Here is a 26,712-nt window from a genome sequence, read left to right as displayed (position 1 = left end):
GATTTTAACAAAAATTGAATCCTTGGGGTTCTTTGATATGCTGAATCTGAACGTGTACTTAGATTATTGATTATTGGTCCAGTTTTCAAGTTGGTCCAGTTCGGGGTCCAAAATTAAACTTGTTTTGATTTCATCAAAAAATGAATAATTGGGGTTCTTTGATATGCCAAATCTAACTGTGTTAGTAGATTCTTAATTTTTGGTCCCGTTTTCAAATTGGTCTTCATTAAGGTCCAAAGGGTCCAAAATTAAACTAAGTTTGATTTTAACAAAAATTAAATTCTTGGGCTTCTTTGATATGCTGAATCTAAACGTGTACTTAGATTTTTGATTATGGGCCCAGTTTTCAAGTTGGTCCAAACAGGATTCAAAATTATTATATTAAGTATTGTGCAATAGCAAGAAATTTTCAATTGCACAGTATTCAGCAATAGCAAGAAATCTTCAATTGTACAGTATTGTGCAATAGCAAGAAATTTTCAATTGCACAGTATGGTTCAATAGCAAGAAATCTTCAATTGACAGTATTGCGCAATAGCAAGAAATATCTTATTGCACAATATTGTGAAATAGCAATCAATTTTCAGTTATTTGGAGTTATCTTTCTTTGTCCAGAATAGATATTTGTGCAGTAGCAAGATATTTTCAATATTCTTTGAAAATTTGAGTTATCTTTCTTTGTCCAGAATAGTAGTTGAATCAACTTAAATCATTGTTTTATACAATATACAATGTATTTTCACTTTTACTACCAACTGATAAATTAAAACAATCTTTACCATTCAGTGATAAAAAGCACTTTTTTTACATTTTAATATTTTATGATGTATTTAAATGAGCAGTTATTGTTGCAAACTCCATTAGAAATTTGAATTGAGATCAGTTTTGGAAGAAGGAAAAGGGGGATGTGAAAACAAAATTGGGGGGGGGGGGGGGGGGGGGGGGTCAATTTTTCTCATTTCATATTTCATAAATAAAAAGAAAATTTCTTCAAACATTTTTTTGAGATGATTAATATTCAACAGCATAGCGAATTTTTATTTTTTAAGTTCATTAGACTACATTCATTCTGTGTCACCAACCTATGCTGTGTCAACTATTTAATCACAATCCAAATTTAGAGCTGAATCCAGCTTGAATGTTGTGTCCATACTTTCCCCAACCATTCAGGGTTCAACCTCTGCGGTCGTATAAAGCTGCGCCCTGCGGAGCATCTGGTTTGTGGTTGTTGTCATAATTTAGAATGCATGAAATACTGTCAATAACACACAAAAACAGATAAAAATAAAAACAATCCATAAATATTTACCAATGTGAGTCACAATAATTTATTGCAAAAAAAACAAGTCCTAAAAGAATACTGATAAGGGTCGTCAGCTTTGCATTCAATTATTGTAAATTTTTCATAGCTTTCTTACTCCTTTTAATTCTTGCAAATAATATACCTTGTTTATGGATTCATTGGAGGTAAATTTTCATTTATAAACAGGAATTTTAACCAGTACATAGTAAATCTGAGTTTCAACACATCAATGTTCGACTGTATTAATCTTTTATTGGTCATGAAAGACCGAATCGCTTTTGTCTATTCAAATCGCTATAAATTGCACTCTAAACAAATTTAAAAAAAATGATGATTAACCATTTTATTTTATGAAATCTTAACATGATCTAATCGATGCAAAAATATGTGTATTGACATTATTTAGAGCTTTCGAAATCACTTCTAGAATATTTTTTAAAAGGGATGTTTATTATTGATTTATTCAAGAACTACAATGTAGAAAAAGTATATAAATGAATATAACTTGTTGATTGTTTTAAAAGAAACATAACATTGAAGAGTTTTTGTTTTGTAGGATTCAGAATCAGATGCAGCCCATAAGAAGAAAAAGAAGAAAGAAAAGAAAAAGCACAAGAAGCATAAGAAACATAAGAAACACAAGCATAAGAAAGACAAGGGACAAGGAGATGAGGTAAGAATATCTGTTGCCAAATGGGGAGCAGGATCTGCTTATCCTACTGGAGCACCTAAGATCACCTCTAGTTAAGTCTCCCAAACAAAGTTTGGAGACTTATTGGTTTTGCTCAGGTTTTTTTATTCTTCTTCTTCCGCCACTTTAAAAAATGAACTTGTCCGCAGCGTTTCTCCAAAACCGCTTGTCATATTGACTTAGGATTTCATAAAAGGGTAGACTAATATGTCTAGGTGAGCCATCAATCTTTCGTTTGTGCATTGGGGTCTTTTAAGGGGTATATTGGGGGGTAGAAAGGAGGGAGGGGTTTACTATAGAACCCTATGGGATTTTATTTTCAAAAATTTTCAAATGAATATAACTTAAAAACTGTAAGTGATAGATACATGCAGTCTTCAGAAATGATTAAAGGACCATCAAACAAATCACATGTACTATAGGGGGAGTCCATGGGGGGTCATCCCCATCCCCTTCAATTTGAGAATATGCATTTATCTTGTAAACCGTCCAGATCCCCACCCCTAAACCATATATATTCTTGTAGGGGACAATTAAACAAATGAAATAAAATAAAAGGGAAGTCCCTAGGGGGTCACCCCAACCCCCTCTTGTTTGAAAACTTGTAAACGGTCAACATCCCCACCCCTAAACCATAAATATTCTTGTATGGGACAATAAAACAAATCACATGAAATTAAATGTAAGTTCCTGTGGGTCACCCCCACCCCGCTCAATTTGAGAATGTACTATTATCTTGTAAACGGTTCAGATCCCCACCCCTAAACCATATATATTCTTGTAGGGGACAATAAAACAAATGAAATAAAATAAAAGGGAAGTCCCTAGGGGGTCACCCCACTCCCTCTTGTTTGAAAACTTGTAAACGGTCAACATCCCCACCCCTAAACCATATATATTCTTGTATGGGACAATAAAACAAATCACATGAAATTAAATGTAAGTTCCTTTGGGTCACCCCCACCCCGCTCAATTTGAGAATGTACTATTATCTTGTAAACGGTTCAGATCCCCACCCCTAAACCATATATATTCTTGTAGGAGACAATTAATCAAATGAAATAAAAGGGAAGTCCCTAGGGGGTCACCCCACCCCCTCTTGGTTGAAAACTTGTAAACGATCAACATCCCCACCCCTAAACCATATATATTCTTGTATGGGACAATAAAGCTAATCAAATGAAATTAAAGGGAAGTGCCTGTGGTCGTCCCTACCCCTTTCAATTTGAGAATGTGCTATTATCTTGTAGAGCCAAATAAATTCTTGTATGGGACAAAAATTCAAATCAAATGAACATGGGACCATATGAATGGAGAGTTATTGGAGCTTTGTTTGGGAGACTTCGTAACAGCATCCTGTTACAATTACTTCTTGTTTTTAGTGGGGTTGGTGTTGCTTAGTCTTTAGTTTTCTGTGTTGTGTACTGTTGTTTTTCTGTTACTTTTTTCCCATGGTGTTGTCTGTTTTGATCTATGAGTTTGAATGTACCTCTGGTATCTCTTGCCCTTCTTTAATAGCAGATATCATGTCATGATTGGCCCCTTTTCATGCCTTGCTACATGTATAAGATTGGAAGTCAATTAACCAAATTTAGTATTTACTGACCTCATAATTTTTTGAGACATCTTTTGGAAAAATGGAACTACATCACCATTTTGTCAATAGAAACAAAACTATTGAAAAAAATGGGCACTCAGAAATAATATAAAGCCCCATTTGTTATCATTTACAAATCCTATTGTATTTTTGAAAAGGCTTGATTGAACAGTTTTCAAGAATAGCAGGGAAACAACTGGAAAGTCAATCATACTACCTTAAGTTTTTAATTGAAGATCCTATTAAAAAAAATGTATGATATATGACAGAATTACGGTCTTGTTAACATATTTTTTAGAACTGTGGTCTTTCGACTCTTATAAGGAGTTATTGTGACCGTATAAATTGAATCAATGCAAGAATTGCACACACCGGTAAACAATTTTATATGTATGAAAGATGAGTCTTCAATGATCTTCAATGATCTTCAACAACTTTCTGTTTGTCCTTAATTTCAATCAAAAGTTACTGATGAGTCTTCTGTATTTGAAACAGATGTTAGTGGGACAAAATTTGATCCCGGTATCTATGATGTGTTTATTTCTACGGTTATGTCAATATTTTCATCTTAATGTTTGTATATATATTTCAGAAGTCTGGCAGTGAAGACGATGACGATAATCCAGAAGAACTAGAGCGTAAATTGAGAGAAAAGGCATTAATGTCAATGAAAAATAAGGCAGCTCGGTCTAGTAATTCCCCTTAGTACTTTTGTATATATGAACATTGAATTGTAAAAATGAAATTTATAAAAAAAAAAACTTTTTTAGATTATGGTTCAAAATATTGTGTATAAATATGTGAACAGGTAAATGATAAATAACAAACTTGCGTTTAAAATTTATAACCTATAGATTTTTTTATATCAATATGCAGTTCCAAAATAATATATTTCTTTCTGAAACTGTTGTAATTACATTTTAACCTAAGTGTTCATTGATTTTCAAATGGTCAATTCAGTTCTAATTTTTCTTAGAAACACTCGTAACTGTTTTATGGTTTTTTTTGGTAATAAATTTATATTGTTCTTGCCTGCTTTAGTAGACTATTTTTATTGTGCTGAATTCAAAATTTTATATAAGTTTTGTTTTGATTTTTTTTTGCATAAAGTAAACACAATACGACACTTGCAAGAACATTGGTTTACACCTAAATGATTTTGGTTGTAAGACATGCACATTAATTTTTTTCTCTTGTTTCTTCCATTTAACTGTATTTTATGGAGAGATTATACAGACAAAATGGTGGGGAAAAAAATGGTTGCATTTATAAATAAAACTCATTAGAATATACAGACAACTAGCAAGATCCAAAAAATAAATTGAGAACACTTGAATCATAACCAGTTCACATTTTAAAATTTTATAAATTGTTTCTCATTGGAAAAATGTTTAAACTACAGTCCACCGAAGAAAATTTTGATACATATATATATATATAGTACCAACAAAACCAACTTGGAATAATGTCTATCTAAAAGGGCAGATAGTTGTATTTAGATTCTGTAAATTCAGAAATTATTGCGTGCATTTATGCATTTATTATGTGATTTTGTCATTTTAGAGTAAAATGCAATTTACATTTTTGCGATATTGAAAAAAATACTTTAAAATTCATATAACAAATTAAGAAATGCGAGTTTGAATTATTGTGATTATATCCCTGTCACATTTTTAGCTATAATAAAAACCTCTCAATAATTTCTGAAATTACAGTAGCAATTTTAAAAATTGTGTTATTGAATTCCATGAATTATGTAGTAAATCCCTCTCTGTTTGATATTACTTGGCATCAGAATTGATTTAATTTTTGATGTACAAGTTGAATGTTGCATAGTATTTCTAGTATTTCAATTTTATAAGTTGTCAAGCCATCTGTTATGGTAGTGTGTATGTTGATTTTTAAAAGTATGATTTTGCATAAATATTGTATACAGATGCACATCATGAATCTACCATGTTGAATAATGTCAATTAAATTAAGTATAGTGCTGGAATGTTAAATAATGAAGTTAATTTAAATATGATTTTTACTATATTTAAACTCCCTTAATGTGAAAATAGATATTTTCCTTATCCAAGATGCTGATGAGAGACTAGTAATTTTCTCCTTGTAGTCTAAGGGCAAAAGAATGTATAATGAGAAATTATCTTAGTTAATAGGGAAATGTTTTCATGGTTATCTTGAAAAATTTGTTTTGTGGGGTTTTATTAATTTGTGGTTTCAGACTTTTCCCATAGCAAATTTATGGTATATGTGTGCTGTTAAATATTAAAAGCATGACTCATTTAACAAAAAAAATAAAATCATAAAATGACATTGTGTCAGTATTTGTTATCTCCCCTTAACTTTCTCAATTTTAGCATAATTACTTTAAATAATGTCACTTTGGTTTCCTTCTCCTGTCTGTTAGTTCAATAGTTCAAGAAATAGTCAATTCAATGGAAATTGTAAAATGAAATAGTGTGCAGATAATTGAACAATTTCTATTTATAGCATATTTATTCAAATGAACAATTTCTATTTATAGCATATTTATTCAAATGGTGTTTATGTTCAATAAACCAAGAATGAAACAGAAATAACCATTTAAGTTATGGTTGCAAATGCTACATCCATTTTGGATATGGTAATATTGACCTGATTCTGAAAATGGACAGTACTTCAGTCAATTAATCTTCTAATCAGTTGAGATTCAAAAATAATATTGAAGGAACTTAATGGTAATTTTAACAAATTGTACCAAACATTAACTGGATACTGTAGGTGCATAAATATTTCAGTTGGCATGGCACCGGCAGATATTACAAAGACTACCAGTTATGATTAAGACATTTATAATGGCAGTCTTTTTATGTTGAACTAGTTGCCATTTTTCTAGGTTCCAAGTACAGAAAAAAAGAGGAAATATTAATTATTCAATCAGATTGTTATCTTTTAAATATTTAGAAAATATTGTCTTTATCTATTTATAATTCACCTATGTAGATATATGTATCTTTGTCATCTTCACTTTTCATTAATTGTTTTTTTTTTCATTTGATTTTGTATTTTCACATCATGCTGTTACTATGAGACTTGCTTGTTTTTGAACCGTTAGCTTGTTAATTATAAATTAATTGAGCCAACTTCTGTATATGATTATGTACTTGAGTACAATAAAGCTTATACAAGTAACTGTTTGTTAATTATTTATAGCATGTAAAAACACAGTGGTCTTTTAAAGTAGTTCTACAACTGAAATGCTAGCCAGTCAACACTGAGGTTGCAAGTTTGAATCCCCTACGTGTAGGTCACTTCGACTCCGATCTTAATTGACTAGCTTTGTCAGATTTCCTACTGAAGGTTGTGGTTTTCTCTGGGCACTTCGTCATCCTTCAATTAAAACCGGTAGCCATGAAATAGCCCAAAAGAGGCACTTGAAAGTGGCGTTAAAACACCAATAATCAATCGTCAACCAATAAAACAGAGAATTATGTCAGAGTACTTTCAGAAACTACTTTTCAAGACGTTTTCCGTTTATTTCTGAGAGAGGAAAGTAAATAGAAATTCAAATATTGCAAAATGAAAAAATTATCCCAAGAACCAGAAAATGAATGCACTCTTAAAAGGGCAACATTATGGATGCCACTAGAAGAGCAGTTGAGATCATCCCCAAGTGTTGGTGGGGTTCCTGTTGCTCAGTTTAGTTTTTAACTTGATTTACTAAGTAAAAATTGGCTATTGATTTGGGGATGTACAGTGGGAGGCAGCGAAATGGCATTTCCAGTTGTTTCCGTGCATTTACTCATGAACCATTCAACCAAAAAGTTTGAAAATTTAATATGTTGTTACTGACAACAAAATGGAGGTCAAGTTCAATAATGACGATTTTGACTTTGAATGTTCAGGAGTTGTGGTTCTTGAAAGATTGAAAAATGGAGTTTCCACTCATTTAGTTGCATTTACTCATGGACCATTCAACCAAAGCTTTTAAAATTTAAATTTTAAAATGTTGTTACTGTTCACAAAATGGAGGTAAAGTTTGATAGTAACTTTAACCATTTAGGAGTGAACATTGCTCAATGAATCATGAAAGGTCAGATGAACCCTGCTTGTCAACATGCTAATGAAATAATTTCACACACCAAATATACTTTACTTATTGCTAAAAGTATCTGAGAAACAGAGAACCATGGATTAAATAACATTCACCAATGAACAATGAAATAAGGTCAAGGTAAGATGAACCCTGCTAGACAAGACGTTCACTTTACAATCATTTAATACACCAAATATAGTTGACCTGTTGCTTATATTATCTGATAGACTAACAGAAACACAACAACTTGATTCACAAATGAAACATGAAAATAAGGTCAAGGTTAGATAACCTGCCATACAGACATGTTCACATTGCAATCATTCCATACACCAAATTTAGTTGACCTGGAGTTTATAATAGTAATTCATAAACTGACAAAACCACCAAAAATTTACATTTATCAATGAACACAGAAATTGCAATCATACCATACACCAAAATAGTGGTTGTATTGCTGGTAGTATCTGAGAAACAGACCAAACAATAAAAATTTGACATTGTCCAATGAACCAGTAAAAAAAAACAGGTCACGGTCAGACACATGTACTCCTTAATAACTATTGTACCACACACGAAATACAGCTGCTCTGTTGTTTAGTATCTGAAAAATAGAGGAAATCACAAAAACTTTCACCTTACAATAATTTAACTATTGCTTGATTCTGAAGTATGGACTTAATTAAGGTGAAGTGCACGTGGACGTAATTAACTACTCCACAGAACCTGAAACACTGATCCATGAAATGAGGTTGAGGTCAGATCAACCCTGCCTGACAGACATGTAAACAAAAATATAGTTATACCATTACTCATTTTAAAATCTGAGATTCTTGAGATTTTTTCACATAATATGAATCATGATTTTTGCATTAAAAACTAAAAATGTTAAATGAAGGAATGTTTTATTCACTATATTTCAACATTATGTAAAAAAAATTTACCAGTACCTAGATTATGGCAAATTTGTGACAAGCACACATTATTATACAACTAGCAATTTTAATAAACAGTTTCATCATTTTATTTTAAAAAAAAATCACAATGATTACATTATTGCACATTCTTAGTAACCTTTGAAATCTTCCTACACATACTGTAAATACAGAAATTATAGTGAAAATGCAACATTTGGTCTCTTATGGAGAGTTGTCTCATTGGCAATCATACCAAAGGGTAGTAATGGGGGTAACCTTCATGAAGAATAACGGAAAATTCTTGCCTTATGATCTTTGCAGTAATTTTTGGTGCATGCTTATAAAATTTACACTTTCTTTTAGGCGATAAAAAATCTGACCGATTTTGACATATCACCTTAAGATTTTTCCAAAAATGACGCTAACAATAATTATTTGAGATCTCTGACGAGTCAGGATAACAATATTTCGACAAATTATATTAAAATATTACCAATTTAATGCTAATGGTAGACGAAAATGACCGTTTGATGTCTGATAGTAAAGAGCATTACTACCCTCATACCACATGTTCTTATTTTTATATCATTTTATTAATTTCAGTGGGGATTTTACTTCTCAAAATTTGTTTGCAATCACATTTATCGGACCAAACAATTATCTATGATTCCCAATAATAACCTTTGTTAGTCTTGTATTATTTGAATTTTAGTTTCTTGTGTACAATTTGGAAATTAGTAGGGTGTTCATTATCACTGGACTAGTATATATTTGTTTAGGGGCCAGCTGAAAGACACCTCCGGGTGCGGGAATTTCTCGCTACATTGAAGACCTGTTGGTGACCCTCTGCTGTTGTTTTTTATTTGGTCGGGTTGTTGTCTCTTTGACACATTCCCCATTTACATTCTCAATTTTATTAACTGCACTCAATATTTCTAAATTTACAGTACACTACAGTTATTTGTTCTTATATTGACTAACTATTATGTGGGCAATATTATGTATGTGAAGGGCTCATTTTCATTAACTATTTTTACAATTAAAAAAAAAAACATAACAAAATACACACATTAAATTTTGAATTTTTAGACTAGGATTCTAGTTACTATATCATACATGTACTATATAATTCCATAATAAGACAACTGTCAAAATCATGCTAAAAATGCATGGGTAGAAAACTATCCAATGCACATTAAAAATATATCAATAGAAAATAATCCAATGAAATGTCCAATGCATATTAAAAATACAGCGGTAGAAAACTGTCAAATGCATGCTAAAAATATGTTGGTAGAAACCGGTCCTATGCATTTAAAAATATGTTCCAGATAAACACTTCATATATTCTACCAAAGGTATTATTCATTTCAGCAAAATTGAATTCAAAGTTTCCCAACATAGTTTAGAATAAAATACATATTTAAAAGCAGAAGCCAGCAAAAGCAGATAAGAGTAGAAATTCTAGCATCTCTTTTTTCACATTAATACCTGGCTCCTGACCCATATTATATATGTACATTTGTATCATAAAAAAGGTACTTGGAAATTCGAGTAAATTGTCTTAAAATAGAAAAAAATAATATAATGCAATAAAGGCAACAGTAGTATACCACTGTTAACCAGGTGCTCCGCAGGGCGCAGCTTTATACGACCGCAGAGGTCGAACCCTGAACAGTTGGGGCAAGTATGGACAAAACATTCAAGCATGATACAGCTCTGAATTTGGATTGTGATCAAATTTTTGACATTACATGGTTTTTTTTTACACAAAACAAATGCCAAGATTTTACAAATCAATTAAAGATTTCTTCTTCAAACTTTTTAAATCTAAAATTAAATAGTTGACACAGCATAGGTTTCTGACACAGAATGAATGTGGTCTAATGAACTTAAAAGGTTTTTTTTGCCTTTGAGCAAATCACTATGCTGTTGAATATTAATCCTCTCAAAAAAATGTTTGAAGAAATTTTCTTTTTATTTATGAAATCTGAAATGAGAAAAATTTACCCCCCCCCCCCTTTTTTTTTCACATCCCCGTTTCCCTTTTTCAAAACTGATATCAATTCAAATTTCTAATGGAGTTTGCAACAATAACTACTCATTTAAATACATCATAAAATATTAAGATGTAAAAAAACTGCTTGTTATCACTGAATGGTAAAGATTATTTAAATTTATCAGTTGGTAGTAAAAAGTGTATATACATTGTATATTGTATATAACAAAGATTTAAGTTGATTCTGGACAAAGAAAGATAACTCCAATTAAAAAAAAATCTTGCTATTGCACAATATTGTGCAATAGGATATTTCTTGCTTACTATTCTGGACAAAGAAAGATAACTCTAATTAAAAAAAAATTTGCTATTTCACAATATTGTGCAATTAGATATTTCTTGCCATTGCACAATACTGTGCAATTGAAAAGACTTGCTATTGCACAATACTTAATATAATAATTTTAGATCCTGATTTGGACCAACTTGAAAACTGGGCCCATAATCAAAAATCTAAGTACATGTTTAGATTCAGCATATCAAAGAGGCCCAAGAATTCAATTTTTGTTAAAATCAAACTTAGTTTAATTTTGGACCCTTTGGACTTTAATGTAGAATTTGAAATTTGAAAACAGGACCAAAAATGAAGAATCTACATACACAGTTAGATTTGGCATATCAAAGAACCCCAAGGATTCAATTTTTGATGAAATCAAACAAAGTTTAATTTTGGACCCTTTGGACCTTAATGTAGACCAATTTGAAAACTGGACCAAAAAACTTCAATAATCAAGAATCTAAGTACATTTTTAGATTCAACATATCAAAGAACCCAACCGATTCATTTTTTGTCAAAATCAAACTAAGTTTAATTTTGGACCCTTTGGACCTTAATGTAGACCAATTTGAAAACGGGACCAAAAGTTGAGAATCTACATATACAGTTAGATTCGGCATATCAAAGAACCCCAATTATTCAATTTTGATGAAATCAAACAAAGTTTAATTTTGGACCCTTTGGGCCCCTTTTTCCTAAACTGTTGGGACCAAAACTCCCAAAATCAATACCAACCTTCCTTTTATGGTCATAAGCCTTGTGTTTAAATTTCATAGATTTGTATTTACTTATACTAACATTATAGTGCAAAAACCAAGAAAAATGCTTATTTGGGTCCCTTTTTGGCCCCTAATTCCTAAACTGTTGGGTCCTAAACTCCCAAAATCAATACCAACCTTCCTTTTGTGGTCATAAACATTGTGTTTAAATTTCATAGATTTCTATTTACTTAACCTAAGGTTATTGTGCAAAAACCAAGAAAAATGCTTATTTGGGCCCTTTATTGGCCCCTTATTCCTAAACTATTGAAACCAAAACTCCCAAAATCAATCCCAATCTTTCTTTTGTGGTCATAAACCTTGTGTCAAAATTTCATAGATTTCTATTAACTTAAACTAAAGTTATGGTGCGAAAACCAAGAAAATGCTTATTTGGGCCCTTTTTGGCCCCTTATTCCTAAAATGTTGGGACCAAAACTCCCAAAATCAATACCAACCTTCCTTTTATGGTCATAAACCTTGTGTTAAAATTTCATAGATTTCTATTCACTTTTACTAAAGTTAGAGTGCGAAAACTAAAAGTATTCGGACGCCGGACGACGACGACGACGACGACGACGACGACGACGACGACGACGACGACGACGACGACGACGACGACGCCGACGCCAACGTGATAGCAATATACGACGAAAATTTTTTCAAAATTTGCGGTCGTATAAAAAGTCATAAAGTGATGAAGAGAAAACAAATACAGGTTACAAACTAAAACCAATGGAAACATATAAACTATAGAGGATAACAACTGAAACATTTTAAAATTGCAAAAACAAACACAAACAAATAACCTAAAAATTTGTAAAATGTTGACAAGCTAGCTTACAAAAATATTTTATACAGGAATGTTTACAGTAACAAACAATAGTCTATGTATAACATAGATTATATAATAACAAAAACAAAACAAGAATGTGTTCAAAGTACACGGATGCCCCACTTGCACTATCATTTTCCATGTTCAATGGACCGTGAAATCGGGTAAAAATCTAATTTGGCATTAAAATTAGAAGGATTATACTATAGGACACGTGTGTACTAAGTTTCAAGTTGATTGGACTTCAGCTTCATCAAAAACTACCTTGACCAAAAACTTAACCTGAAACTCCCACTTTCATTTTCTATGTTCAGTGGACTGTGAAATTGGGGTCAAAAGTCTAATTTGGCTTTAAAATCAGAAAGATCATATCATAAGCAACAAGTGTACTAAGTTTCAAGTTGATTGGACTTCAGCTTCATCAAAAACTACCTTGACCAAAAACTTTAACCTGAAACTCCCACTTTCATTTTCTATGTTCAGTGGACCGTGAAATTGGGGTCAAAAGTCTAATTTGGCTTTAAAATCAGAAAGATCATATCATAAGCAACAAGTGTACTAAGTTTCAAGTTGATTGGACTTCAGCTTCATCAAAAACTACCTTGACCAAAAACTTTAACCTGAAACTCCCACTTTCATTTTCTATGTTCAGTGGACTGTGAAATTGGGGTCAAAAGTCTAATTTGGCTTTAAAATCAGAAAGATCATATCATAAGCAACAAGTGTACTAAGTTTCAAGTTGATTAGACTTCAGCTTCATCAAAAACTACCTTGACCAAAAACTTTAACCTGAAGCAGGACGAACGGACGGACGAACGAACGGAGTCACAGACCAGAAAACATAATGCCCCTCTACTATCGTAGGTGGGGCATAAAAACATACAGGTAATCCTTTCTCAATACCTTTTGAAATAACTATACCAAATATCAGTACACAGGAACTAGAAAACTCATTGTACAATGCCTTCTTTCATAAATGCATATTTCCAGAAATATTAATTTAATATTTTTTGGCAAGTTATTGCTTCTAATTATTTACTGATGTACTTCTTTATTTATGCTTAACAAATAAAGCAGCAGGTCTTTGGTCATATTATAATACTGTTAACATATATACATATAATTAATAAATTATAAAGAATCTTAAAATTTACTTCAGAAAAATTGCCTGAAAATATATTAAAAATATTCTCACTTTCATCTATTCCAAAAAAAAAACCACTATTTTTTACTTTTCCAAAGTAAGTGTTAAAGCATAAACATTATAAACCTTAAATACAAAGGAATAATGAGACAGCAAAAATAAAAACAATTTACACTTTTTTTATAACATTTTCAATAATGCATGACCCTTTGGGCCAAATGGCAGTAAATACTTTTGATCATCTTTCAAAAAGTGTTATACAGCGCTCATTATTGTGAATTTTGTATTAAATAGTAAACATACAAAATTAACAATAACATCCAAATAATAATATCATTGTGTAACTGGTTCCTTGTTTGTCATCTCTGGTTCATTTATTTTTCTTTCTGGTTCCTTTGTGGCATAAATAGCTACTCCAAGTAAAATCACTGCAAACGATCCAAAATATAAACCATGGAACTGAAGCAGAAAAAGAAATCATTAAATGCTGATTATAAATAAATATAAAGGCTTTTTCAAAAGTAACAAAAATAGAAAATAAACTTACAAATAAACTTGATATGATGTGATACATTGTATCTGTGCTTATATCAAATGGTGTAATCAATAAATCCTTTCAAGTTCGAGGTTTTAAAATGTTGCGAATAAAATTACCTTTAAAAAACAATAAATTTTCAGAGCAACAGGATTACAAAAAGCAAAGAAACATATTTTACATGTAAATGCATTATCTAATGGCTGTGGCAAGATGATATAACTGTTTATTCCATATTGATAGAACTTTCATAGGTTTTTTTTTATGAATTGGATTTTGAATAAAAAAGCATATTCACCTGCAGAAAAAGTATGTTCACAGCACAAAACGTCACATGCTTTATGTGTATTATTTTGGTAAAAAAACATTTGATGTACATTTCGTTTTAGTAAATATTTTCTATAAAATACATTTCTTGGAATATGGAATAAAACAATTACTGTCTTTTGTTTCGGTTAACATGTATTGGCCTCAGTGAATATCCGTTTTTCAAAAGTCAATAAAACCACACATTCACCTCATCAAAAGACAGTAATTGTATAATATTAAACTTGCTAATATTGATCAATATTATGTCTCCTTGACCTTACCTGATATTTAAAAAGGAACAGTCCTAAGAGCAATGTATAAAAGTCAGCTGTTAGGAGTGAAATGTTGACTGTTGTGGCACTGGTCTGTTGTATAACTATAGTCATACATGTATACAAGGCAAACTGACATATTGTAAAACCAACAAAACATATAACTGAAAAATACCAAAGGAAATTACTATTATTACAGTAAAATCTGGCAAAACATAATTAATTATAAATTGGAACAACAATTTTATAAATTTTTTGTTTGGGTTATTTTAAGAAATCAGATGATTGAGAGCCCAACATGTTTATTCTTGTTTTATGGCTTTTAAATATTGTCTCCAGTATTTTCACACAAATGAAAAATAATGCAAACGGAATGTAAAAATAAAAAGAAAGACTTGGGGTAATGAAAAGAATTACTATTTTTTTCAAAATGTCTATTAAATATAAGATGAGGTTAGTATGCTTTTTTTATTTTATTTTTTTTATCATAGCTTACTGATGAGCTGAAAGAGTGAAACATGTAAATGTGTGAAATTAACCCCTATATTGAGCTTGACCAAAATCCTAATAAGGGAGACTGGATTTTCTTTATAGAAATAAAACATTGGACAGTAGTGTGACATCACAAACAAAAGGACAAAGTTGAATACTGTGGATTTATTTATTTTCGTTGGTACCAATTTTCGTTGTTTGGGGAAAACTTTCATGGATATTTAACTTCGTGGTTTTGGCAAAGTGTGCATACATTCCTTTAACAAATTTGTAATTCGTTGAACATTTAAATTCATGGTTCCCCTGTACCAACGCAATCCATGAAATTGGTAACCAACGAATATTGATGAATTCACTATCTTCAGTATTGTTTTCAAAAAGTGGTGGGTAACAATTCTGCATGTGCTTTCTGGACTTGGAATTTCATAAGTTTTAATCAAAGTTTTGTGTTGTCTCTTCTTCAATGAACAAAGTTTAAGGAACAATATATTGTGGCATGGCAATTGATTTAAAAAAAAACCTGATTAAATATATTTTTTAAAATACTGATTAAATATATAAATAATTACCAATTTCTGCTGAATAAAAATCCACACTTTCAACTTCATGCCTTTCAAATACTGCACTACAATATTAAATGAAGGTCATAATTTGTCACATAAAATATTGCCTAATGATCAATTTATGTTGTGTTATACGTTGTCCTGGAAAATGTTTATATAATAATATCATGCTGTATATGTATATATATATTTTGTATATATAACTGCTGATAGGTTTTTGGTTGGGTTTGTTTTGTATGGTCTTTAGATTTGCATGTACCAGTAATGTTTCAGAACTTGTCTTGTTTTTGTTTTTTTTTGTTTTTGCCATGACATTGCAAGTTTACCTTTGACTTATCATTTTTGAAAATTCCACAAGCATATAGCAAAATCCTATGAACCTTACTCTTGTTTTAAGAGAAAAAAGTGTAGGACACATAAACAGTTCTTGGAGATGATTATAAATTCTTACATTCTAATTTGATTTTTCCTGTATATTTTTTGTAAACTGAAACTCAGTGGTATGCATTTAATTGCACCTGTCCTAAGTCAGGAACCTAACATTCAGTAGTTATCATTTGTTGATGTGGATCTCGTTTCTCGTTTTTATATAAATTAGACAATTGATTTTCCAGTTTGAATGGTTTTACACTAGTCATTTTTGGGGCCCTTTATAGCTTACTGTTCAGCCCCTGTGTTAATGACTGTACTTTGACCTATAATGGTTTTTCTTTTACAAATTGTGACTTGGATGAAGAGTTGTCTCATTGGCACTCATACAGCATCATCTTATATTTATTTAAATTCAGTGAAGTGAACTTACAACTGGACTCCATTTATAAGACTTCCAAACAATCCAAGCATAGCCAGAAACTCCGTTCTATCAAAGTTCTTCACAACAAATTCTTCTGCCACATTTGACACACCATATAAAAAAGCACCACCCGCACAAAAAATATCACCAAGAACTTTGTTGGAAGCTGAAATCACAAATTAAAATTGTAATATTAAAATTTTAAATCAAATACTTTGGCTTTTGTTCAAATTCAATGTTTTCTTATTTTACGTTGCTTTTCATAATTTAAAAAAAAACTAAAATATCAAATATTGGCACAAAATATCATGTGACCACTTTTTAGCTTTCTTTCTGCACTTTATTAGAGACAAAGTTAATTTTTTTATTTCTAGTTGGGATAATTGAGAAATGTAATACAAAATGTAATTTAAAAATTATCTCCCTTTGTGTAATTCTTGTTTGGAAGTTAAAGGATTATCTCCCTGTAATCAAAAACAATTCATTTGATCTCCCTTTATTTACAAATTTATTTATATAAATATGCACTACATCTATTTTAAAAGCAAGTTTTTATATAATAACATGCAAGGAGGTTCAAATAACAAGAAATGTCAACTATAAGAATTGATTAACCTGAGCTGTATTTGGCATAACCTAATCTTTGATCCGCAATGCTCTGATATCAATTATGTACCAATTTATTTGGCCTTTTCCATTTTTTGATTTAAGTGTCACTGATGAGTATTTTGAGGAGAAATGTGTGTCTTGGTATAAAAAATAAGCTTTTTTTTTTTTTTTATTTTTTATTTTTTTTTTTATCTTTGATGAGTTTTTTAAACAGTCAATAAAATTTATATTATCCAAGGTATGACAACAATTTTTTTCAGTAATCCAAAAAAAAATTAATGACAAAATCGTGTTCAAATACACTGTGAATTCATTGTTATTCTTTGGATATCAATAAAGTTAATTTAGTGGGTACAGAAGAACCACAAATTTAAATATTCAATTAATTACAAATTTTTCATAAGAATGTTTGCAGATGTTATCAAAAGAATGAACTTACATATCGACGAAAATTTGTACCCACAAAAATAAATGAATCCACAGTATATGAAAAAAAAACTTTTTTTTTTCTTGAAAAAAAAAATAAATGTGGCCATACCTTGCATGGTGGTTCATAATTATAAAACAATATTAAAATGCAGGTCTTTTGTCACTTGGCTTACAATCTATATTTGACTTAATTCTGCTCTAGTTTATGTTCGAATTATATCAAGATTTGATTGTCTTTTGCCCAGAACAGAATGTAAAAGGCAGCTATGTAAGATCTTTGTTATGCATGGAAACACTGATTTTCTTATTGTAATCAGATTGCTGACTATTTCTCTTATGAATAAGATCCAGGGAAAATTATTTTTAAATCATTCTTTTATACATTTTATATACAACAGCAATACATTTAACCAGTATTATACCTCCATCATTATCTTTGTTATTCCCCGTTAATGAATCTGTCAAAACAAGCGCTATCAGTCCTAGGAAACACGTCACTACACCTACGCCATTCACAAAGTGGTATCTCACACGCAACACAAAATACGACAACAACAGTACAGTAACAATACTAAAACAGTCTAACAACTGAAATATATATAAGAAAGAGTACACAGTTTATATCTTATCTTTATAAATAAACAATATTAGGTCAATGTCAGAAAAATATAAACTTTTTTGTATGAGGCTGAGAAACTGGGAAAGGGCGGGGTTCTACCGAGCCCTTCCCCAGTTTTGTGCCAATTAAAAACTCAAGAGAGAATATTTTCCCGCCAAAATTTGAATGGCTAATATCTCGCAAACAAGCACATTGACCTATATATTTTTTTTGGTCTTTTGATTCCTTTATTAATCCCCTATCAATATAAAGTAGTGTCTTGAAAAGTTAATTATTTGAAACTGAGAAGCTCCCTTAACAATGACACAATTCCTGCACCTTGCAAAAGTGATGTAATTTTCTTGACAAATATAGCATTATTTTGTAACTTGAATATCTGAGCATATATTTCATTGATAATTTCTGGAAATGTTAATTGATAGGGTCTCTAGAATGTTATCGTCAATGCATTTTTTTTTGTGTATCTCAAAAGTAATGTAATCATAAGAATTTAACACTTCTTTTCATAATCTTATAGGGCGTTGATTGTACATTTTTAAAATTAAGGGCTTCAGGTAAGTTTCGTTCAATGCTTTTACACCCAAATAAAAAATAAAATTGCAAAAGAGAGATGTACTTTACCTGGCCCCTAAACAATAATTCATACTAGAGGTATACTTATTGGTTATGCTGCAGAGGAAATTTTAAAATCCTACATAACATATGAATACTGTAAATTCAGAAATTATTGCATGCATTTAATATTGCAATGCTATTTTGTCATTTTAGACTAAAATGCAATTTTATTTTTTGTGATATTGAGAAAAATCCTGTTTAAATCATATAAAAAAAATAAAATGCATGTTTTAATTATTGCAAATATTTCCCTATGGCATTTTTCACAATTATAATAACATCGTAATATTTCTTAATTTACAGTATAATACATTACCTGAACACTAGTGACAGTTGTATAGGAGTATGCTTTCACGACTAGATAATTTGCTTCAACATCAGCTAATGAAATGATGAAATACTTCCATCCAGAGGTCTTCAAAATGTATACTAAAGATCTATCTCCACGGCGACAGGCAAGACTTACAGTAAATATCAGGCATAATAAAACATAATTCAGAAATGACTGGGCTGAAAATAGATATATAAACAGTTTTAATTAAGGTCACTCTGCTTTTTTTTTTTATATAATTTTCTGATCCAAAGGAAGAAAATCAAGACATTAAAAGTGTATTTTTCACTTGTCATCTATTGGGATTTTATTTTTTTTAAATATTTTGAGAGGGTTAATTGCATTTATACTGAATTAGTAAATGATTTTGATTTTTTAATATTTCTTATACAGTTTATTTTATTTTTAGAACAGTACTTTCCATTCATTTTATATTTTGCCAATTCTAAATTTAGAAACATCTAATTATAATTTATTTTTCAAATGCTCATTTCTTTCAATGAGCACACAAGTTTATAAGTTTTCCCATAATTAGTTTTACACTCTATTAAACACCATTTCATTTGTGATTTTTTTTACTTTTCAGAAGCAAACAGTATTTTACTGTCATGACCATTAATTGCAAACCAAATAAAACTCTTCCACAGAGCCATCTCCTTTAAACTTTTGTCTGTTCAATTGTCCCATTTAATAAATAACATAGCTATTGTTCTCTGTTTAGTTTTTTATTCTTGTGAATTGCTTTAGTGCATTTTCATCTACTAAAAAGATAATTTTTGCTTCAGGTATTAAGCAATGAGGGATAGATATTTTGTAGAAGAAATTTATAAGTCCCAGTAAATTAACTACACAGAGTTCAATAGCTGTTGTATCTATTTAATAGGACAATTGAATTGACATAAAATTAAATACCTTGACCAAGATGAGATGACTCTGTAGAATTCAAGTGGTTCACAATAATTCTTTTGATTCAATTACCATTAATGAGGCTCGTTTAAATTATACAGCATTTAAGGGGGTAGACCTTGGTTCAGGGAGATAACTCTTTACATCAGTTATGTGTTTGTAAAAGTAAAGTTTCATCAATGTATTTTAAGCATTTACCTGAAATAGATTGGAAATAATCTATGTAACTTATTTAGCTAGAAGCTTAGAATATATTTTTGAAAATGGTTGACACAAACATACTTTGATTTTAAGAGTCATTTCCCTTAACCTAGGTCTACCTCCTTAAATACTCCTTTATAGAAGAACAAGAATGTGTCCCCAGTACACGGATGCCCAATCCGCACTATCATTTTCTATGTTCAGTGGACCGTGAAAATGGGGGGAAATCCCTAATTTGGCATTAAAATTAGAAAGATCATATCTTAGGGAACATGTGTACTATGTTTCAAGTTGATTGAACTTCAACTTCATCAAAAACTACCTCGACCAAAAACTTTAACCTGAAGCAGGACAGACAGACGAACGGACGACGGAACAGACTGACGCACAGACCAGAAAACAGAATGCCAATAAATGGAACATAAAAACATCCTGACTGACCTGTAGGAGTGTGGACCCCTTTACGAGACAACAGTCCACTAGTCACAGCTGTTCCACATAATAACAAGGAAATGAACTGTCCAAGTAATACACATTTCCAAAAATATCTGAAAAATTAAATATTACAAATTAGTTCTGTATAATTTTTACAAATATGGTTGTTAAGAAACACAAATGTAGATACTTTGATATAGTTTTAAATCATGTCAGCTCTATTTTATTATTCAACAGGGTAGTTTAAAAAAACCAACTGTTGATTTCTGTGATAAAGAACTGTTTTTTTAGGAAAATATTAACAATTTTGTGAAATAAATGATACTGATGTATCTGGTAGGCTATACATGAATGATGATACATTTGGGAACAACCTTAGCAGCCTCACATAATTCATTTACTGTAAATTCAGAAATTATTGCAAGGTTTTTATTTTTGCGAAGAGTTATAAACGCAATAATTTCAACTCGCATTTAAAACATTTTATATGAATTAAACATGATTTTTCTCAAAATCGTAAAAATTAAAATCGCATTAAAGTCAAAATGTCAAAATCGCAATAATAAATGCACACAATAATTTCTGAATTTACAGTAAATTGATCATTATTGGAGAACTTGGTGTTAAATGTTGATCCTAGCTTGTCTCTATTGAATCTATGGATGGAAAGTGGCCTGTATGCAATAAATATGTTCTTGCCATTTGTTATAGAAATTCTATAGACATGAAAGATAATCAGGACAATTTATCTGTGTTATATATACAGGGAGATAACTCATGCATATCTACCTTTCCTTAAATTGCTATGTGTTTGAGGTTTTGTTCATTGTTGAAGGCTGCACCATTACCTATAGTGTCTTACTCCTACTTTATTGGTTTTTAGTGTCAAATTGTCTCAATGGCAATTGTACCACTTCTTCTTATCTATACATTTAACTCACTAACACCACATACTTTGTTGACAAAATGCTTTTTATCTTTATGCAGACAAAGGTATAAACTTGTGAACACAGATTTTGTTTCTTGGAGTCGGGATCATTTATTGATATTTCTGAAGCACCGATTGTGAGCTCATGATGAGGAAGGAGAGGTTCTGTATCTGTTTCCTGAACATCACTGGACATTCTGAAATAAGACAGGAAAGCACATGTAATTTCAAAAATATGACAGGAAAGCACAAGTTATTTTCAGAAATATGACAGTAAAGCACATGTAATTTCAGAAATATGACAGGAAAGCACAGGTTGTTTTCAGAAATATGACAGGAAAGCACATGTAATTTTCAGAAATAAGACAGGAAAGCATATTTTTTTTTATGTAATTTTCAGAAATATGACAGGAAAGCACATGTAATATTCAGAAATATTTTAAGGCCATAGTGAGGTTAAAAATGTGTTTTTCAGACACCCTTTTTCAATACATTACAGTTTATATCTATGTATGATAAAATTCAAAATTCCTAAAAAATTTCCAATTTAGTGGCAGCAACCCAACAATGGGTGGTTCAATTTGTCTGAAAAGGAGTAGGTCCGGTAAGGACCGATTTTGGCCTCAAATTTCAGGTTCATCTGACGAAAGATTTTGACCACTTTTTAAACACTTGAGTGTCTATTTTATTTGAATTAATTAGTTTATGTGAAAGATTTTAACAGATTTAGTCATTAAAAACGATCCGATTCAAGCTCAAATATGAAAAATCTACCTAATATGCCGAAAAATGTCACTTTTCAGGTGGTTTTTGGTAAAAATGAAAGTGGCCACATCCGTGTTCATCCTCAACCTTTATATATGTTATGTATTATCATAAAATCCAACTTACATTTCAATATAAAGGATGAACACGAATGCGGCCACTTTCGTTTTACACGAAAACCGTCTAAAATTTAACTAAAATGCTAGAATTATGAGGATTTCAGTAATTTAGCATGACTTAATGGTGCTAGTACCGGATATATGTGCATTGTATTGTCAAAAACAGCCCATATTTATGTAGCAGAAGCATTCTACTGTCCAATAAATAACTTAAGGTTTACATTTTAACAATTTTGTAAAACTGCTATATTTTGGGGCCAAAAAGGGGTCTTACTGAACCTACTCCTTTCGGGGCTGATAGATCTTGACCATTTAAACAATTCTACCCCTGTCAGGTTTTCTCTAATAGCTTTAGTTTGTGATATATAAACCAAAAACTGCATTTGACCCCTATGTTCTATTTTTAGCCATGGCGGCCATGTTTATCAATGGATTAAAACTTCACATACAATTTATAAACCAGATACCCTAAAGAACATTTGTTAAAGTTTGAAGGTATTTGGCCCTGTAGTTTCAGTGAAGATTTTTTAAATAGCTTACGATGACAGACGACGACGGACACCAAGTGATGGCAAAAGCTAACATGGGGCAAAGGGGCCCCTGTCAGCTAAAAATACAAATTGACACAAATCAAAACTTTTAGAGGCTATAAAAAATAAAAGAAATATATGTCTGAGGTCATGAAAGCCTCCTCTTTTCAAAAGTGATTGGGTCTGAGGAAAAGATGGAATGACAGAAGACAAAAGTGAGAAAGACAAAAGGTCAAAGGTATCACTTAATGCCTGTGACCAGTATATTTCTGATGCCAGGAATGTGGAATTCTTATAACTCTTATATTTCAGTATTAAGTAAAGATATTTAGCATTATCTTAACTTTATAAATAATTAATATAATTCTTAACAATATTAGATAGACCTGTTTAAAGTAAATTATTATGTAATCCCCTGAGGGTTAAATGACAATATAGAATTAAGGATTAGAGAAGTGCTATATACAAAAGTGATTACTTATACTTTTTCAGATAGATTAGGTTATGTCATTTGGTAAAATAGACCAATTAGCATTTATCATCTAAACTACATGTACAAATATTGAGTATTAAATGTATTTGTAAATTGAATAATGAAAAACAAAATATATATTAGTTGACCATAGTAAGGCATGTTAAGAGGGTAGTAATGCCCTTGACCCTTTGGCATCAACCAGTATGTTTTCTGCTTCCGTTTGCATCAAATTGGTTACAATTTTATTGTTTCGTCAAAATATTCTTATTGTGATTCATCATTGAAGAGGTCGGAAAATAATAATCATGATAATTGTCACTGTTCTTTTGGAAAATATTTAATGTGATTGGACAAAATCAGTCCATTTTTCTATCGTCATGCACCAAAAACGACCATTAACGTCATTTGGCAAGAACTTTTACCATAATTCGTTATGAAAGTAACACCAATACAACCCTCACAGAATTTAGCTAGGGACAGGCACATAAGGAATAGACTATTAAACATTTAAAAACGACTTAATCAGATCGATATTTCAGTCTGATGTCTTAGGGCCAAATGTTGTCATATTTACCTGAATATAAACATGTATGTGCAATGACAGTAAATATCTTGAAAACCAAAGTTTATATTTTCATCACTGTAAAATATACATAGGTTTATATATTATACCCTTTGACTTAGATCTTCACCAACTTTACTATACAAATCCTTGTGTAAAACATGAAAGAATTCAAACAGTTGTATATTACCGTCCTTCCTACAAGATTGCAGATAGCTATTTCTGGTTGATAACAGAGACATATATGTAGTACTCAAATCTATGGTAGGTTCCAAATCTATGGCAGATTCCTAATCTATGGCAAATGTGACGTCATGACATCCCACATCAGCTCGGTATTGCGCATAGCACATTATTTCATCGCTTAAAAGACATCTTTTTATTTGGAAAAAAATGTTTGGTGACAATTTAAATGAAAAAGGTATCCGTTGATTTTTTTCTTTCACTTAATAAACTTTGACAGCGATAGACACTTGAATATGCGGTACTGAAAAAAAAACATGCCCTTGCTTGTTCATCACGGGTTTTGGCCGGTACAGCATATTACGCCCCACTTCTTAACAATATGTATGTCATATCTTCCTTTAAACCATCTACAAATTGTTGTCGAGTGAAAAACCTCCGTCTGCAATTGTGTTCAAATCTATGAGCTGTGCAATGTTTGTGGCAGTGAAAATGTAATATTACTTTATTCTATTGTGAGGCAATTTAAAGATCTGCCATAGATTTGGAGAAAACAAAAATCTGACATAGATTTGAGTTGTTTGGCATTTAAAACGTCACATTTGCCATAGATTTGGAGTCCACCATAGATTTGAGTCCTACATATATGTATATACTTCTCTGCTGATATTAAACAAGTATAAAGTCAGTTATCTATACTATTAAACGAGAAGACCTCATTTTGTGTGTCGCCTCTCTTCCTTCCACAAAAAAATAATCATCATGCCTCTGTGTTCTTTAGGTAACATGCATAGTCGCATTTGTCATCCATTCTTATGATTACTTAGATTGAGTTATTTTGGGAGAAAAACGACAAAATAGGAGTCCGGATATTGTTTCCATTATCAGACTGACTTTTAGTGATAGATAAGACTTCCGGTTTTAAACATGCACAAGAACAATCAATCGTATAATAGATTACAAAAATGAAAAATAAATAAGCCAATCAGAGCGTTCTCCATATCATGGGTTTTAGATCGCAAGAACCACAACTATTATACCTCCTTAGAGACAATTATGTTTTCGCGTTTATCCACCTTTAAACTACGATTATACTACTATAATATACAGAGACTTTCTGTATTCTGTCTACTTTTTTCTGAAATATTTACTATCTAAGGGGTCATACCAGTTGCATATATATTGAAATAAGTAAAACATGTGGAAAAAAGAATGTGTCTTTAGATATCGGGATATGAATTTCGTTAACATACGCACCTCGGGATTTCATGTTTTTAAGCCTGGGATTTCGGGATCAGGACCCCTAAGACCACCCCTCAAATGAGCCTTAGTCGTTTATACGAGAATCAAATAGCACTAATGGGTTAATTGTGCTAGAAGCACATTTTATTAGAATAATAATGGTCTATAAGCAGTTTCATTTATTTCATGTTTGAAGCGGTGGAAATTTTTACTCTAATTTGACTTTTACCAAAAAATGCATTGTAGCAAAGGGAAAGAATAATTGTGGTTAAGGCCAGAAACACGAAAAATAATTGAATTTAACAGACAGGAATCACATAACAGACTTTGCAAAAAAGGGAGAGGGCTTTTGATACCTTATATGAAATTCTCCAGTCATAATATCTTTTACAAATTCATCCTACAACAGTTTACAAGCTATATATATGCCCGCGATTATTAAACAAAAACTTCCCATTTTCTTTGTTTAAATCTAGATTGTGTCTTTATTTCTGTATTCTTTAAAGAACATGTTTATCCATTATTTAAAAATTTACCCAGTTTCCGTGTTTATGTACAAGCAGCTTTTTCTTTCATTGACATTGTTTTGCTCATTTTCTTTTTTCTTTTTTTTTTGTCAATTCTCAATCATCAATGTTTACATTTTATTCCCCATTCCGGGCCCTCTGAATATATCCTTACACAAAATATTTGTGTACAATGATGGATGTTATGCGCAGGATACATAGTAACGAGAAAGTTTAATCAATCTTAAATACAGTTACCTCTATCAGTGATTAAAAATACCACGTTCTTTTCCAACTGATCATTTTCTCTGACTTCATGTGGCTATGACCTAGTTTTCCTACTTTCTCTTTCCCTTTCGTTAATTTTTAAAAACACTTCGGTGACGGGCAACATTCCGTGAATATAAATCCAGAATACGACACGCACCAGTTTCAGAAACATGGACGTGCCTGTCTCAAGTGGTGCCTGTGCTGCTGCAAGAGGGTCTGGATGGGGAATTAAGTTTTCAAATTCTTAATTATTCAAATTAAACTTTGTTCAAGGAATTATCACAGTATAATTTATAGTTAAAAGGAACGGAAATCAATCCCGTGGAGCGATAATTGATGTCTGTTTTGCTCGGAAGTTTGA

General features: G+C 31.1%; 2 protein-coding genes across 5 annotated transcripts in view; one reads left to right on the top strand and one right to left on the bottom strand.

Annotated features, from left to right (window-relative positions):
• LOC139491370 (serine/arginine repetitive matrix protein 1-like) overlaps positions 1-6,768 on the top strand; it is a 29,728-nt gene extending 22,960 nt beyond the window's left edge. For all 3 annotated transcript variants that reach the window (XM_071279009.1, XM_071279008.1, XM_071279010.1), the window contains 2 exons: positions 1,860-1,976; positions 4,184-6,768. In XM_071279009.1, coding sequence (XP_071135110.1) covers positions 1,860-1,976; positions 4,184-4,297 — 231 coding nt within the window. In that variant the 3' untranslated portion in view covers positions 4,298-6,768. The remainder of the gene's footprint in view (positions 1-1,859; positions 1,977-4,183) is intronic.
• Positions 6,769-13,524: 6,756 nt separating this feature from the next.
• LOC139491350 (solute carrier family 35 member F2-like) lies at positions 13,525-26,475 on the bottom strand. 2 transcript variants are annotated; one of them, XM_071278982.1, is made up of 9 exons: positions 26,340-26,475; positions 21,726-21,896; positions 20,778-20,884; positions 19,215-19,408; positions 18,087-18,252; positions 16,636-16,792; positions 15,840-15,895; positions 14,788-14,942; positions 13,525-14,121 (listed from the first exon to the last, which is right to left on the bottom strand). In XM_071278982.1, exons 2-9 carry the CDS (start codon positions 21,893-21,895, stop codon positions 13,996-13,998), a joined length of 1,131 nt encoding a protein of 376 aa, XP_071135083.1. In that variant the 5' UTR covers position 21,896; positions 26,340-26,475; the 3' UTR covers positions 13,525-13,995. The 2 variants fall into 2 exon arrangements, with proteins under 2 accessions (XP_071135083.1, XP_071135082.1); XM_071278981.1 differs by lacking the exon at positions 26,340-26,475 and adding an exon at positions 24,163-24,202 and having other exon boundaries at positions 13,868-14,121.
• Between the last annotated feature and the right edge of the window lie 237 nt (positions 26,476-26,712).

This window comes from Mytilus edulis, chromosome 10, assembly GCF_963676685.1.
Source record: "Mytilus edulis chromosome 10, xbMytEdul2.2, whole genome shotgun sequence".
Taxonomy (NCBI): domain Eukaryota; kingdom Metazoa; phylum Mollusca; class Bivalvia; order Mytilida; family Mytilidae; genus Mytilus; species Mytilus edulis.
The sequence above is the reverse complement of the archived record's forward strand: the minus strand, read 5'-3'. Positions and strand labels throughout refer to the sequence as shown.